This window comes from Molothrus aeneus, chromosome 4 (genome assembly GCF_037042795.1).
Source record: "Molothrus aeneus isolate 106 chromosome 4, BPBGC_Maene_1.0, whole genome shotgun sequence".
NCBI lineage: Eukaryota > Metazoa > Chordata > Aves > Passeriformes > Icteridae > Molothrus > Molothrus aeneus.
The window spans coordinates 43,475,270-43,488,856 of NC_089649.1; the positions used below are offsets into that span (position 1 = coordinate 43,475,270).

At 39.9% G+C, this 13,587-nt stretch overlaps 1 protein-coding gene across 12 annotated transcripts in view; it reads right to left on the reverse strand.

Annotated features, from left to right (window-relative positions):
• PCM1 (pericentriolar material 1) overlaps positions 1 to 12,680 on the reverse strand; it is a 41,352-nt gene extending 28,672 nt beyond the window's left edge. For 8 of the 12 annotated variants that reach the window (XM_066548373.1, XM_066548370.1, XM_066548369.1 and 5 more), the window contains exons 1-8: positions 12,567 to 12,680; positions 8,813 to 8,931; positions 7,958 to 8,203; positions 6,552 to 6,824; positions 5,856 to 6,026; positions 2,075 to 2,252; positions 976 to 1,085; positions 329 to 545 (exon numbers count right to left, since the gene is read on the reverse strand). In XM_066548373.1, coding sequence (XP_066404470.1) covers positions 329 to 545; positions 976 to 1,085; positions 2,075 to 2,252; positions 5,856 to 6,026; positions 6,552 to 6,824; positions 7,958 to 8,203; positions 8,813 to 8,908 — 1,291 coding nt within the window. In that variant the 5' untranslated portion in view covers positions 8,909 to 8,931; positions 12,567 to 12,680. The remainder of the gene's footprint in view (positions 1 to 328; positions 546 to 975; positions 1,086 to 2,074; positions 2,253 to 5,855; positions 6,027 to 6,551; positions 6,825 to 7,957; positions 8,204 to 8,812; positions 8,932 to 12,566) is intronic. The other 4 variants (XM_066548374.1, XM_066548372.1, XM_066548376.1 and 1 more) reach the window with 3 other exon arrangements.
• Positions 12,681 to 13,587: the final 907 nt, after the last annotated feature.

Consider the following 13,587-nt stretch of genomic DNA (forward strand, 5'->3'; position numbering starts at 1 on the left):
CAAGTTCATATGGCTCTTTTTTTCACAAGCCAGATGTGTCACACACAAGCATCACATCCTCACATTAGTCAACTTCAGTATTATAAACAAAAGTGCTAACAGAGTCATCATCATTAAGTGCTAAGACACTATCATCATTACTTGTAGAGTTTTTTGTTCAGACAGAAACTTATACAGCATTAAAAACCATTTATATTAATAGTGCCCTAGCACAGTTTTTATCACCAGCATGTCATTGACCAATTGCAATCTCAAACACATTACGAAACACGCACACTAAAAACATGGTATTCATGAAAAAAATATAGTTCTGCCTATAATGACTTACAGGAAGAGTTGTTTAGATGTTGGTCACGAAGTGTATGAAGTTCTCCTAGTAATTTGTCCATCTTTTGCTTTTTACCCTGCAACATTCGCATCTTGTTAAAAAGCTGTGCCTTCTCATCTGACTGGTGTTCAGACATTGAAGAGTTTCTGCTTTGTGAAATCTCTCTGGTAAGTGAAAGGCTTTCTGCTTGCCTTCTATTGTCAGGCACAGACTGTGTCTAAAAAGAGTAATTCCATTTTATTCAGAGTACTACAAAAAAGGCCAATAAACTGTAAGAAACAAAAAGCTTTCTCATGGACCTTCTATATGCAACACCAGAATCAACACCAAAACAAAGAATATTATAAAGGGAAATATACTGAAAACACTCTAATAACATCCCAATAATATAGTGAGTTAATAATGAAACTGCAATAAAGAAACTGCTTCTCTAGACTTTAATGGAAACCCATGAGACACAAAGCATAGATCCGTCAGCTAATAACCCTTAGGAATTTTCAAGTTTGCTGAGTTTTCAAGTTTGGGGGGAACTCTGATAACTTCACTAGCAAATACACACAGATGAGCAAGACAAACATTGAACTGCACTGTTAATAGAATAAAAACTGATAATGGCAAAATCTATACAGTACAATCTCAGGACTAACCTGAGAATCATGAAGTTGGTTGTGAAAGCGTTGAATTAAGTCATTCAATTCTTCATTCAGTTCGGATGTAAGACTCACTCCTGAAACACTACCTGTAGTTTCTGTTACAACTGGGCATACAGAAAAAGGGGAAAATATAAATATTTTTCCACAGAAATAAAATAAAGGCTATTTAAATAAAAATGTGTGGTTTAGCAACATCAACATACTGACCCTCTAAAAATACAGCATGTATTTTTAATTTTGTGTCCTTTCCACCAGCTTTACTCTTGAAAGATGACTTATGCTACAAAAATACTAACAAGACAACTCAGAGCTGCTTTGTAAGGGACCATACAAAATGACTTTAGCCTTGCTCTGTGTTTTGCTAAAAAGGTCAGAGCAAAATGAAAACAACCCATTTGTCCAAGGCTGACAGAAATTTATTAGAAATAAAACTGCAATTATTTAATATAGCTAAACTAACAACAGTGCAGGTAATTTCACTTGCTCAAAATAATAAATTAACAGTACACCAAGCTTTCATATTGGTGTAAATTGCAATATTTACATCTGCAAATGGTGTCTTGGAAGCTTGTTCTTCAAGAAGCTTTATGAGAGAAATAAATTTAAAAGAAAGCTTTTTGCCTTTGCCTCAAAGTTCATATTCAAACAATACTAAATTGTTTGAAAGACTGGCAGTTGAAAGATCCAAATGATTCTATTTTCCCCCCAAATACAAACCAACAGCTCATAAGAAAGTCAAACACAAATTATTTATTTTCCCCAGAGATTATGCCTTCATTACACACATAGTAAAGTTTCACTGTTTTCAAATTTCAAAAACATTTATTTTGCCATAAGTTGAATTTGAATCTTATCATTGAGTAGACCAACTCTTAGGAGAAAAACTCATGCTTTTAGGATTTTACAGGTAAACCACAGTAACCAGCGCCGGGTTTTTAAATAACACATCATTTTATAATGTTACATTGTCAACTCTTCAGAAACAGAGGCTTTGAAATAAAAAAAGCCTTTTTAATGCGTATTTCACAATTCCAGCTTTAGTCATCCAGTCAGCATGCTAACATGCTATAAGAGACACCATCATTCCACATACCAGAATCATCCAGGACAGCAATGGCTTGCTCTGCTTTATGCTGCAAAGCAAGAAGAGCTGCCTGTCTTCCTTGAAGAGCCTTTAGTTCCTCCTGCTGTTGTAGCATCCTTTTCAATAAATCATGCTGTTTCTTCAAGTTCTCCAACTCTTCTTTAGCTTCCTGTTGAGGATCTCTGGCCTGCAAGAGATGGAGCAACATTACCATAACTACAACCATTCATCTGTTGAGAACCAGTAAAAGAAGTGTCAAAGGAAGAACAACTTGCATATAAATTAACAGCCTGGTTAACGGAAAAAAGTAAAAATGAAACAGCTCCACCTTTCTGATAGTCCTTTATTTATAAAAAGACCTCAGACACCAAACAGGAAGAAACCTGTACCACCAAAAGGTGCTTATAGCTCCAGAGGGTTTAAGTTTTCTTTTTCTTTACAAAGCCAGTCAGCTGCCCTAATGTGACCCAAAGACTAACCAAAGCCTGCCTCTGTCTTTTAAATCATAACAGAGGGTATTAACCTTAAGACTGCTAAAGGTAAGCAAGGTAAGCTATATAAAACACAAGATATCAACTGATTTACTGGCCTAAAATCTCTAAAATTTTCAGAACAACATTTTGGGCACTATCTCATTTCTAACCTATAATGTGTTTAGTTCTATGTGCTGTACTTATGGCATTGATACTAGAATATACCAGATTTGGGTAAATCAATTTCGTAACAAAAACATGCATAGAACCCTGTCTACATTGTTTTCAAAAAATATTTTGAAATAGTTCTGAAAGAATGAAAGCAGGCTGAGACATTTTCCTCATCCAATGCTAATTAGGAGCTGGAGATTTGCATCAAAACTTTTACTCAAATAAAGTATTTTAATGAGACATTAGTTAATATGCTGATCCTGTCTGAATTTGCATTATGTTACTTTGCACATGAAATAACGGAAAATAACAAGAATCTACAAAGAACACTACTAAATTGAAAGCATAATCTTCAATCCATATAGTATTAAGTTTCCAAAGTAGAAAATTCAGTCAAAGTATTCCACATCAAATGTCAGATTAGAAGCAGGCATCTTATGAACTAGTTCTGGGTACTAAGGAATGCTCAACTTTCCAGTAGAGAAAGCTGAAAACATCCAGAATTCTAAACTCCTCAAAGTGTCAGTAAAAGATGCACTGCAACTAACACTGATGATTGCTGTTTAACCCTCACCTTTCATATAAACAGCAGAGTCCAAATAGATCACACTGAAATCAGCACAGGAAGGAACAAGGGGAAGAAAGGGAACAAGGGTATATGTATCAACCTCACTCACCCATGAAATAATCCAGGCTTTATCTAAAGTACCAGATTAGCTTGAATTCATGAAAACTGCATTTAATAAATTTTTCAAACTTAGTTCTACATTTAGACAAGTAAGCTTGACAAAACATTTAAGTCTCTTATTTTTGGGGAAATAAATGATGGAAGACTTTTTAAAAATTAAGTCATAGGAAGGACAACAACATAGACAAGCTCATAATGGGTAAAAAAAGACGCTTTAGAAAGTTTTCAAGACGTCTTGAAAGTTTTCCTCCTTCCAACTAAGTATTGGAATCAACAGCTACAGAAAAACACTTGTGGAACAAGTTAAGGCTATTAATTTCTAATTCTTCTTCTGTATTTGGTATTAGTTTAAATGTGCATTGGCAGACTATTAGTGTAACCATGACAAATGTCTGAAAGTCACATTTACAACATGTTTTCCCAAGAAGGGAACAACAAAACTTAGAGGGATGATCAACGTAAAATCATAAAACCTGCTGTACAGAGTTACATCAATTCTAACTTTCAATGCTAACAATTCAGAAGAAAAAATTGTGAAACATTTCTATTCAAAGAAAAAATATTCGAGGCCAAGAAGACTAATTAATGAAAAGACAGCTGGATACAGATAAGCAATCCAGTGGGAACATTCACTGTAAGTAACAAGTACATTTGAAGCAATTAATAAGGGAGGTGGGGGAATGGGGAAGACTAGCCAGTATAAACCCTATTTGAGGCTAAAGTAACATTTTGAAGTGTACCTTTGAAAGCAATCCATGATCCTGGCTATTAATCCCACAAGGCCAGATTTCCCTGTCATTCAGAGCAGCTCTCTCTCTTTTCCCTTTAGGGCTTGGTGTAACATCAATGTCTGTAACCTGTTCTCGTGCAGCTGAATTCCCTAGTTTGTCCTCAATGCGGGGCCGACAACTCAAACTAAAAGATACCTCCTATATTGAATAGTTCAGTATGTTAGAATTTGAAAATGTGCTCCAACTTAGCATACATTTTTAAGTTACAAACCTACCCACTTTATCTTGTCAAATAATGAAAACTAATATCAAATAACATCTACTAAAGAGTGAAGACAATTTTAGTCATTCTTAGAATGTGCACAACAATGAAGCTCCATACAGCAATCAATATTATACGACCAGAAGTATGCACTCTGCATGTAAAACATTCAAGCTGCATGAGAGAGCTTAGATGCAAAATTAAGAGCCAAACAAAAAACTCAGCACAAATTTTGCAAATATTGAGACAACTGCAAGTTTACATGGACACTTCTTAAAAAACATACCCGTCTTTTTCTGCATTTTCCAAATTTAATTTTTTTAAAGTTAAAAGTGCATCTTCCATGTCTATCATTAAATTTCCTTATAGACCTTCCTTACAAAAGGGTTCTTATAAAGCTAAAAATAATTACAAAAGCTTCTTAATGTTTTAACTGTTTTATTTCCAAGCAGGTAAATTCTCCTTATCCATAGGACATTCAGTGTGCTAACTGGCCGGCCAAAAAGAGTACCTGCTCTCTGGTACTTTTCCTCAGTGTAATAGAATCGAGGACACAGAACTTAAGTTATTAAAATGCCTTTGTATCTACTACAAGATATGTTTACCACATTAAAAAAAAAGCTTTTATAAATAGAAAGGAAGCTTGGACTGTTCATCTCAGCACTAAATTCAGAACACATTTTCTGAGGAGGTGCCCATCTTCCCAAAAAATGAGAGAAATTTCTGTGTTAGGTCAATACTTCTATCTTGTCACTAGAAAGATGCTTGGACAATGGCCCACTAATGATACATTTTTAACTCCCCCCTCACCCAATACCCAAAAACTTTCCCCACTAACAGAAACCATCCTAGAGATGAAAAATTGTATATAAAGGTATTTCTTCCTACAACAAGTGAGTGAGTTCTCTGCCAAAGTACACATTCAACTCTTCATTGTACTTTGAAGAAAGAATAAAGATTTAAAAGATTCTTCAGATTGCTGTTGTGACAGAATCATTACTTTTTTCTCATATTAAAAAAATAAATCCCCACATGCATGGACACGTCCTGAATGGAGTGCTTGGGGATTTACTATTTTGAAATTGAACTGCAGATTATGACACTATCATAAGACCCATGAAAAAACCAAAATAAAGCCCTAATTTCTACCTTAATTGCTAAAAGGCAGCTTACCGTGGTATCTGAAGCCTCAGACTGCACATCAATGTTTAGCGATGTGCTCTCACCTACAGAACCAGATCCCACAGCTGAATCTATAGTCCGAACATCATCCTCCTCATTTTCTCTAGCCTGAAATATTTCATTGGCACAAATCAAAAGCTATATAAGGGGGCAGTAAAAATGAATTATGGAAGGTACTACACACCAAAATCAACACCCTCAGTAGCACCATCAAAACATAAACGGACAACTCCTAAAAAAAGCTTACAGTGCAGAAACAAACATATTATGTTCTCAAACTTACAAGCATCTTTTGCAAAAATTTCAGATAGGATTTCTCCTGCTCTTTAAGGTCATCTATAAGGTGCGATAAACGCTCAACATTGGCCGATCTTTCATTTTTCTCTACAAGATCATCCCGCATGGAGCTGGCCTTAGCAATATAGTCGCGAATCTGAACTAGTCTGCTCACAATCTGCAAAGACACTGAAGTTACTGAAGGCATTCAGCTACAACTGCAATGTATTCAATGCACAAGACACAGTGACAGCAGCAGCAGCAAAGGAGTAATGAAAGGGAGGAAGGTTAGTACTTTCACTCCTCTGAGCACTCTTCCACAAGTGGTTAAAAGTCAACAGCCTTTATAAGGACACATTTATGCATGCGGGAAGTTGCAAGGCTGAAGCACAGGGCTTCTGGTCAACACAGGCTAAAACGCAACTGAGCTCATCAATATAGGAAAACAGTCAACTGTGAGAGCACTTTCTGGAGCCACATAAAAGGGAACCAACCTCTAAAATGAAAATTATTATTATTTCTGCTACCAACAAGCAGATTTCTAAAGAACAGTAGTATTAAGTCTGATTTCATGTTTTCTTCACGTTTCAGAAGAGTAGAAGTTAAATATTTTCAATAAGAATTTATACTTTGAAGAAATTTAGAAAGCAGCACTGAAGATTAAGAGTCAATATTTTGTAGACTTTATAGGCTGTGTAAATACCTGGCTACTATCCATCGTTTGTTCTCCCCTTCCATCTTCTTGAGCAGATGCTTGACAATTTTGCAGGAAATCCTTGCTTAGAGCAGCTCCAAACAACTCTTTACATTGCGCTGATACCCCACCTTCCTTTTTTTGGGAACCTGAGGCAGGATCTTTGCTTTTGTTAGTGTTAATCTGTAGTGACAAGAAGTTGAATGGTTTTTTGTTCTCATTAAGTTGACGTTTGTTATTAGCAGCCGTTGCCCTGCCTTGTGAATCACTTCCAATGCTTCTCTATATACAAAAAAAAGAAAGAAAAATTGCTTTATTTTTTCATCCAGTATGTTCTCAACACTGCTTTGTTTCCCTGCTTGTATTACTATTCCTACAGTATTATTAGACTGATTTTAAAGTTACCTAATCAGTCACCAACGGGCCAAAAGTTAGCTGAAGACAGTGCCAATAATTTTTTTGTCATAAAGTTTTCAGAAAGCAAATCCATCCTCCCAGAACAATGAGAACCAAAAACATTTTGTAGTTTCTCAGCATTTAGTTCCTTTTTTGCTGTGAACTCGACTTTTACTGTAGCAAAACGCAGTCTACTTCTCCAGGTACATTTGAGAAAAGAATAGTAATAAAAGAGTAACATATTCCTATGCAGAACATAATACCTCAAAACTTCAGCTTTTCTTTAAAACCTTGTGAATAGCAACACATTGCCCTAACATACATTTGAGGAGGAATTTTTGCCCAGCCTTTAAACTGTAAGTCAACACAATGAATCACACTGGAAAGAACCATCATAACCAAAGAAGTTAGCAACAACCTTTGGTAATGATGAACAATTTCTGTTCTGAAATTGTTAGCACAAATTTATGCCTTGTTCCAAAAGACTCAATCCCTCATACTTTTCCTTAGCTTTGGAAAAGGGAAGGATGAATGTGCTGTATTTCCAAAAAAGTAGTTTTGGCTCAAGAATTTGTGCCATTAAATTCTCTGCTCTACTGAGGAGCAGTTTTTAATTATACTCCTCTGCTTAATCTGCAAGGGTAACTATGTTCAGGATCACAAACTGGCAGTTTGAGAACAGATTTTCAAAATAAAACAACAGCTATTTTCAGGTAGCATACAAGTATGATGAGTAAGAAATACTGCTCTGAGGACACAGGAATTTTATAATGGCTGAGAGCAAGAAAGTGAAGACAGCTATCACACAAACAGAGGAAAGCCATAGTCCTGAACTTTCTCTTATTTCCTGAAGTTCAAAACCAAAATTTTGATTTGGTTGTCATGGTGGCTATAGGTTTGTTTTTTTTTTTACCTTGATCACTTATGAAAGGATTCTGTACTCATCTGTCACTTTATTAAGCGATAACTGAATACATTTTGGAGTCACATTTCTAGTGGGAGCCAGTATTCACACAAACCTGATCGAGATCACTGAAGTTTATTCTTTGTTTAAGCCTTTCTAATTCAGCCTGCTCTGGAACAGACATCTGAGTCATGTATCGAGCATGAGGAAAGCTATGAGAAGTTCTGGTCTTCCGTCGTTCCATTCCAGGTGAAGATTCTGGAGATATGTCATTAGTAAGTCTTGTTTCACCTTCCCCACTAAGCTTTTTCTTGTTTTTCTCTGAAGATCTGTTTGCTTTCTTCTGTTGACCTCCCCAGTCCTTAAGGGGTAGGAGAGAGAAAAAAAATGGTATTTGTTATCCACCCAGACAAAAAGCATTCTGTGAGAGAGTTTACTTCCATTTTAGAAGTAAAAATAGCAAGCCACATTGAAGTAAGCACTAAGTTTTCTAGAGCAAACGTCACTTTACAAAATAAAATTTTCTCCACTGCATAATTAAAAATAGCTTATCAGGAAATTTTAAATCCATTTCATCCTAAATGCATTAAATTAACTTCAAATGAAGCTCAAGTTGTATTTTTCTTCTTTGCTGGGGACTTCACTTTCAGGAGTTCAGAACATTTTAAACTCTTAGTGAAAGCTATTTTAAACAGCTTTCACTTTCCTGTCACCTACAATGCTTTTGTGTCTAGCTACTTTATTTACCCCAAATGGTTGCCATAAATACCCCTACAGACCTCACAATCTCTGAATTATACCCATTGCTTCCTTACATCTAGCTCAGGTTTTCCAAGTAAAGCTGCACTGGATGCAAAGCCATGCATGATGAGGCTTAGGGGTTGGCATCGTGACCTGCCACTAACAGAACCTAGCTGGTAATTCTAATGTCCAGCATCAAATGGCAACAAAAAGAAAAGAAGAATTTTACCGTGTTGTTCAGCCGGTCGTCAAGGCTCTCATTGCTCCAGCTGGGCAAGTCCTGGTCATTCATGCCTTCTTCAAAGGGACCACCTCCTGCTGCCATGACAAGTGATCAATAAAAGCAATCTATAAGGAGTTGAAAGAAATGTGCTGTATTAAAATCAGTTTACATAGAAAATTTTAAAGATTCATGATCTGAGAAGACAACTACATATTCATTATATAATGAAAACACAAAGCTGTTTAGGAAACTAAACTCCCCATTTACTACTCTCTGTTACTAGAAATGTATTGATGAGAACACCACAGAAACTGACATTAAAAAAATAAGGAACAGTAGTTGTGAGTTCAGGGCTTTTTAACCTCTGATCTGTGAAAGAAAGATTTGGGGGTTTTCTGAGGGCTTCAATTGTCTTTACTTTAAAACAAACTCTACAGTGCTCAGAAAGGCTGCTTTGTAATTCATATAGCCTACACTTCCGGGCCCAGGGCGATGTCTATTTGATACAGTAAGTGATTCTGGAGACCCAGTATGTCAAACTTTCACATCCATTTTAATACTGAGATACTGAAAACAGAGTACTGAATGACACACTTGAAAAAATACATGGAAGACAGACGTCAGTAAAAGGATTTTTACTTTCATTACCACACATTAAGCTATTTAAGCAGTGAATGACCTGCCACTAACATTACAGATTCTACCAAAACCAAACAAAACCGTGAGTTTCATAGAGCTTAGCTGCTCTCCATCAGTGTCACTCTGTGCAACATAAAGTAACTTAAATGTTTGATGTTTTCATTTTCTCTTCTTGTTTTGACATTAGAATTAAAAAAAATTGTTAAAGCTGAAAGATCAGAAAAAGTATTCCTTTATGAGAGTAAAACTAGATTAGCCTGTTCCAAAAGGTGAATATGTAACTAACTATATTTGCTAAGTGCTGCTGGCACAATTCCACTGCAGAAAGTTACAAAATTTAACTAAGAACAACTGTAACAGATGCAGAAGAAAAGCAGTCTTGCACAGATTTACTTTTTCCAGCTCATTTCCACCACTATGTTAGAACATAACCCTAAGCTTAACTGAAAAAATATAAATATAGAAGTTGATAGGAACCACTTTCTCAACATTTTACTGCAACTATCTACTAATTTTCACAGAGTGCAGGTGAAGAAATCACCCAAAACTAAAGAATACAAAGTATTTAAGCAGTTTGTTGTTTTTTATTAATATCAGTTCCAGAAAGGAAAACAGAAATCTTGAACTAAGTTTAAAAGCTGTCCTAGCACATCTATCTTGCTTAGGTATAGGATTCAATCAAAATCACACAGTACAGCCCTCTCAAGAGGCACACTTACCAGGCAGTATTCCTATGCAAACACAGCCAATTACTAAATCATAAAGGAAATGGGATCTAGCAGGCATGCTCCTTACACCATAACCACATCTCCACTCGGCAGTGTGCCAGCCTAGGTCACGGTAACAGTTTGGAGTCATTCCTCTTCTGCATCTCTAAACCACAACCACAACACACACAGAACAGGTGCAAGTGCCTCTGCCTTGGGAACTCTGCCCTACTGTCCCTGCACAAGGACTCACACTCCCTTCTTCATCCCAACAGAAGTGCCCACTAGGCCATGCTACCAGAGGGTACATCCTATAAAAAGTTCACAGGGAAGCTCATGCTAAAACTTACAAGCATCCAAAGCAAATGCATAGTTATCAGTTCAAAAGCAGCCATGATTTTAATGAACTATCTCCAGTTACAGATAAACTGCTCGGATTTGCAGATGTGTAAGACCCAACATTTCAACAGACACTGTATCCTGACCTATGTCACTGAGCATTATGAGGAAGATTAGAGGCCATCTGGGTTTACAGTCCAATTCTCTAAGCTGTTTCCTCATCATCACATTATATAATTCTACTAAAACCATAGCAAAAGTAGTTTTCCCCTATCTTCCACTGTAAGAAGAAGTGGCAGCATTCATCTCTACATAATACAAGTAACTACTCACATTTACTTTTTCTAAAACTTTCACAAAACCTGTTCTCAAATATCTTTGCTGTAGGAGACTCCATTACCTCCGAAGTAATTTCACAGCCCCAGATGGAATATTGTGAATTACAGGACTCTCAAGCAAGGAGACCCAGCATACATCAACATGCCCTGACAAACACGGCTCAAAAATAACAGTATCTTTATTGTTTCCAGCAAGTGGAATTTAAAGTGTTCCAACAGAACCAGCCCCTTACCAAAACGAAAGTTTCTAAATATTAATATTATAGTCTTTGATACCTCCAAATGAACTGTAATTGTAATCAAGCAAGTTTAAGATCAGAGAGCTCTGATGGTATATTACCTCTTTAACTCAGTTGAAAAACACAGAGAGGTTCAGCTAGGTTTTTGTTTCTTTCACATGAAGCTGTTCTTTCCACCTCCACATACACATTTCACCAATATACATTTTTTTATTTGTTTTCATTTTACCAGCTATTTCTACAAAAAATCCTCTTCTAAAACCTTTGTTATCTTCCCACTATCTACCTGTCTATCTACCTACAGCAACCAATTCCTAATTTCAGGTTCTTGCAAGTCATAGCATCTGTACAAAAGCTTTTAGGCATGTGCCTACTGCCTTACAACATTTACCAGGGACTTGAGAAAAAAATACGACGTTCAACTATACCTTCTACAGAAATAATAACCTCAGATAACATGCAGAATTATAAGCAAAACACGTAAGACAAGAGTCAAAACATTCTGCACATGTATCGGCAACGTGTAGATTGCACAGAAGAAACACTACTTAACACACAAACAAAACAAAGGTATGTACTTCAAAAGGCTTTTTCTACAGTAAAGATGCTCTTGAGAATTTTTTCCTGTAGCATTCATGTGAATGCAGGAGCTCTCTGGAGCACCTAATACTGCAGAGAGGAAACTTCTGACAATCAAAAAAAAATTAAACGGAAAAGAGAAAGTCACAAAAAGCCATCAAAGCACCATAAAGGCTGAAAATGGGGCCAAATAATTCCTTTTAAGTTTAGCTTTTTAAGACGTGCACTCCTCCCTGGCCATTAACTCCGTAAAAGCAAACCATACAGTATCATGACACAGGAGCAGTCAGCAGAGCAAATCCTCTCCCGCCGCTCCGGCCAGCGCTCACAGGAGCCGCACACTCACACACCCCGGCTATGGGCGGTGTGTCCGGCACTCACAGCTTCCAGCGCCGGGGCCTCGCCAGCGCCCGCAGCCTCCGCCGTCCCGACCCGCTCCGATGCCAACGGCAGGCGCCGAGCGCAGGCCCGGCAGGCTCGTCGCCGCCAGCGGGGCCGGCTCCGGAGCGAGCGATGGCCCGGCGGCTCTGCCGGCCGCACCGCTCACTGCCTGAGGCGGGCCAGGCGCTCTCGGCCCGGGGGCGGCGGGCAGAGATCCCGCTCCTTCCCGGCGCCAAAGCCCAGGCGCCGCGGGCTGCGTGGGTAGGCGGGCTCTGCTCAAGGCGCCTCCACTGCCGCGAACGCGGCGGCGTCTCCTTGGAGAGCGGATAACGCGCCCTGCCCTGTGCGAGGGGCGCGGCCCGCACAGCCCGCCGCTCCCGCACGGTTTCCCCGCCGCCGCGCACCTGTCTCCGAGTCCGCCCCCACCCTGGCGGGCCGCCGCCCTGCCCCACCGCACCAGCGCGGCCCCGCCGCCACCAGGGGAAAGGGACGGGGAAGGGGCAGCGCGCCGCGCCAGGGGCAGGAGAAGGCGGCTCACCCCGCGCCGGAGGGGAGGTCACCGGGCCCAGCTCCTCCTCCACCGCCGGCCGCCACTCGCGGGGCCCGGGCTGCCCGGACGAACGTTTCACTTTCGGGCGGCGGAGGAGCGGCGCGGCCTCGCTTCGGCCGACGCGGTGGGACCGGGCTGGCGGAGGCGCTCACGACGCTCCTGCCTCAGCCACCGCCGCCATCTTGGCCGCCACTCCGCCGGGGGCGCGGGGGGCGGTTCCAGGCGGAGGGATACAGACACAGACGGACAGACAGACACTCACCGTTACCTGGTAACCTCCGCCCGCCCATGCCCTTCCGCACTGCACGCGCCCCCCCCCGACCCGCACCGCAGAGCGCCCGAGGATCCCCCGCGCAACCGCCGAGGCGGTGGGGAGAAGAGCGGTGGGCGAAGAAACTCCAACTCCCAAGGTGCATTGTGCGGGGGGCGCGGCGCCCCAGAGCTGGCGGCGGTGCTTCCTGGGAGCGGTAGTTTTCCACTCAGGGCACGGTCCCGCCCCATGACAGGACTGGGGCGCGTCCAGCGCTGTTGTGCGGCTGGCGGGGAATCGCTGAGCGTGTTTTTCTTACAAAATAAAATACGAAAACGGCGATGAACTCTATAAATGCTTTTGCCTGAATGGAAGACAAGTAAAATCATGTCGAAACGCTAAGCGTGGACGAGGATCAGCTCTTGCCCTCGTTTGGAGCAGTTTCGACTGCTCTGTTCCTGTCCACCTATGGTGTGTTTTGCTCCTTAACTTGTGGCAGTTAGGTGGAGTTTACGCATCTAGGTTCTTTATACTTTACTTTGGGGGAAAAAAATATAAACAGAGGGTTTGGCATTTAAAAAACTATAGTTGTGCATAAAAGCCTGTGCACTGTGCTTGATATTTAACTGAAGTTAAGGAAAATCACAGAATATGCTGAGTAGGAAGCGACTCTTTAAGATCCAGCTCTGGCCCTGCACAGGACACCCCAAGAGTCACACCATGTGACAGTGTTTTCCAAACACTTCTTGAGCTCTGTTA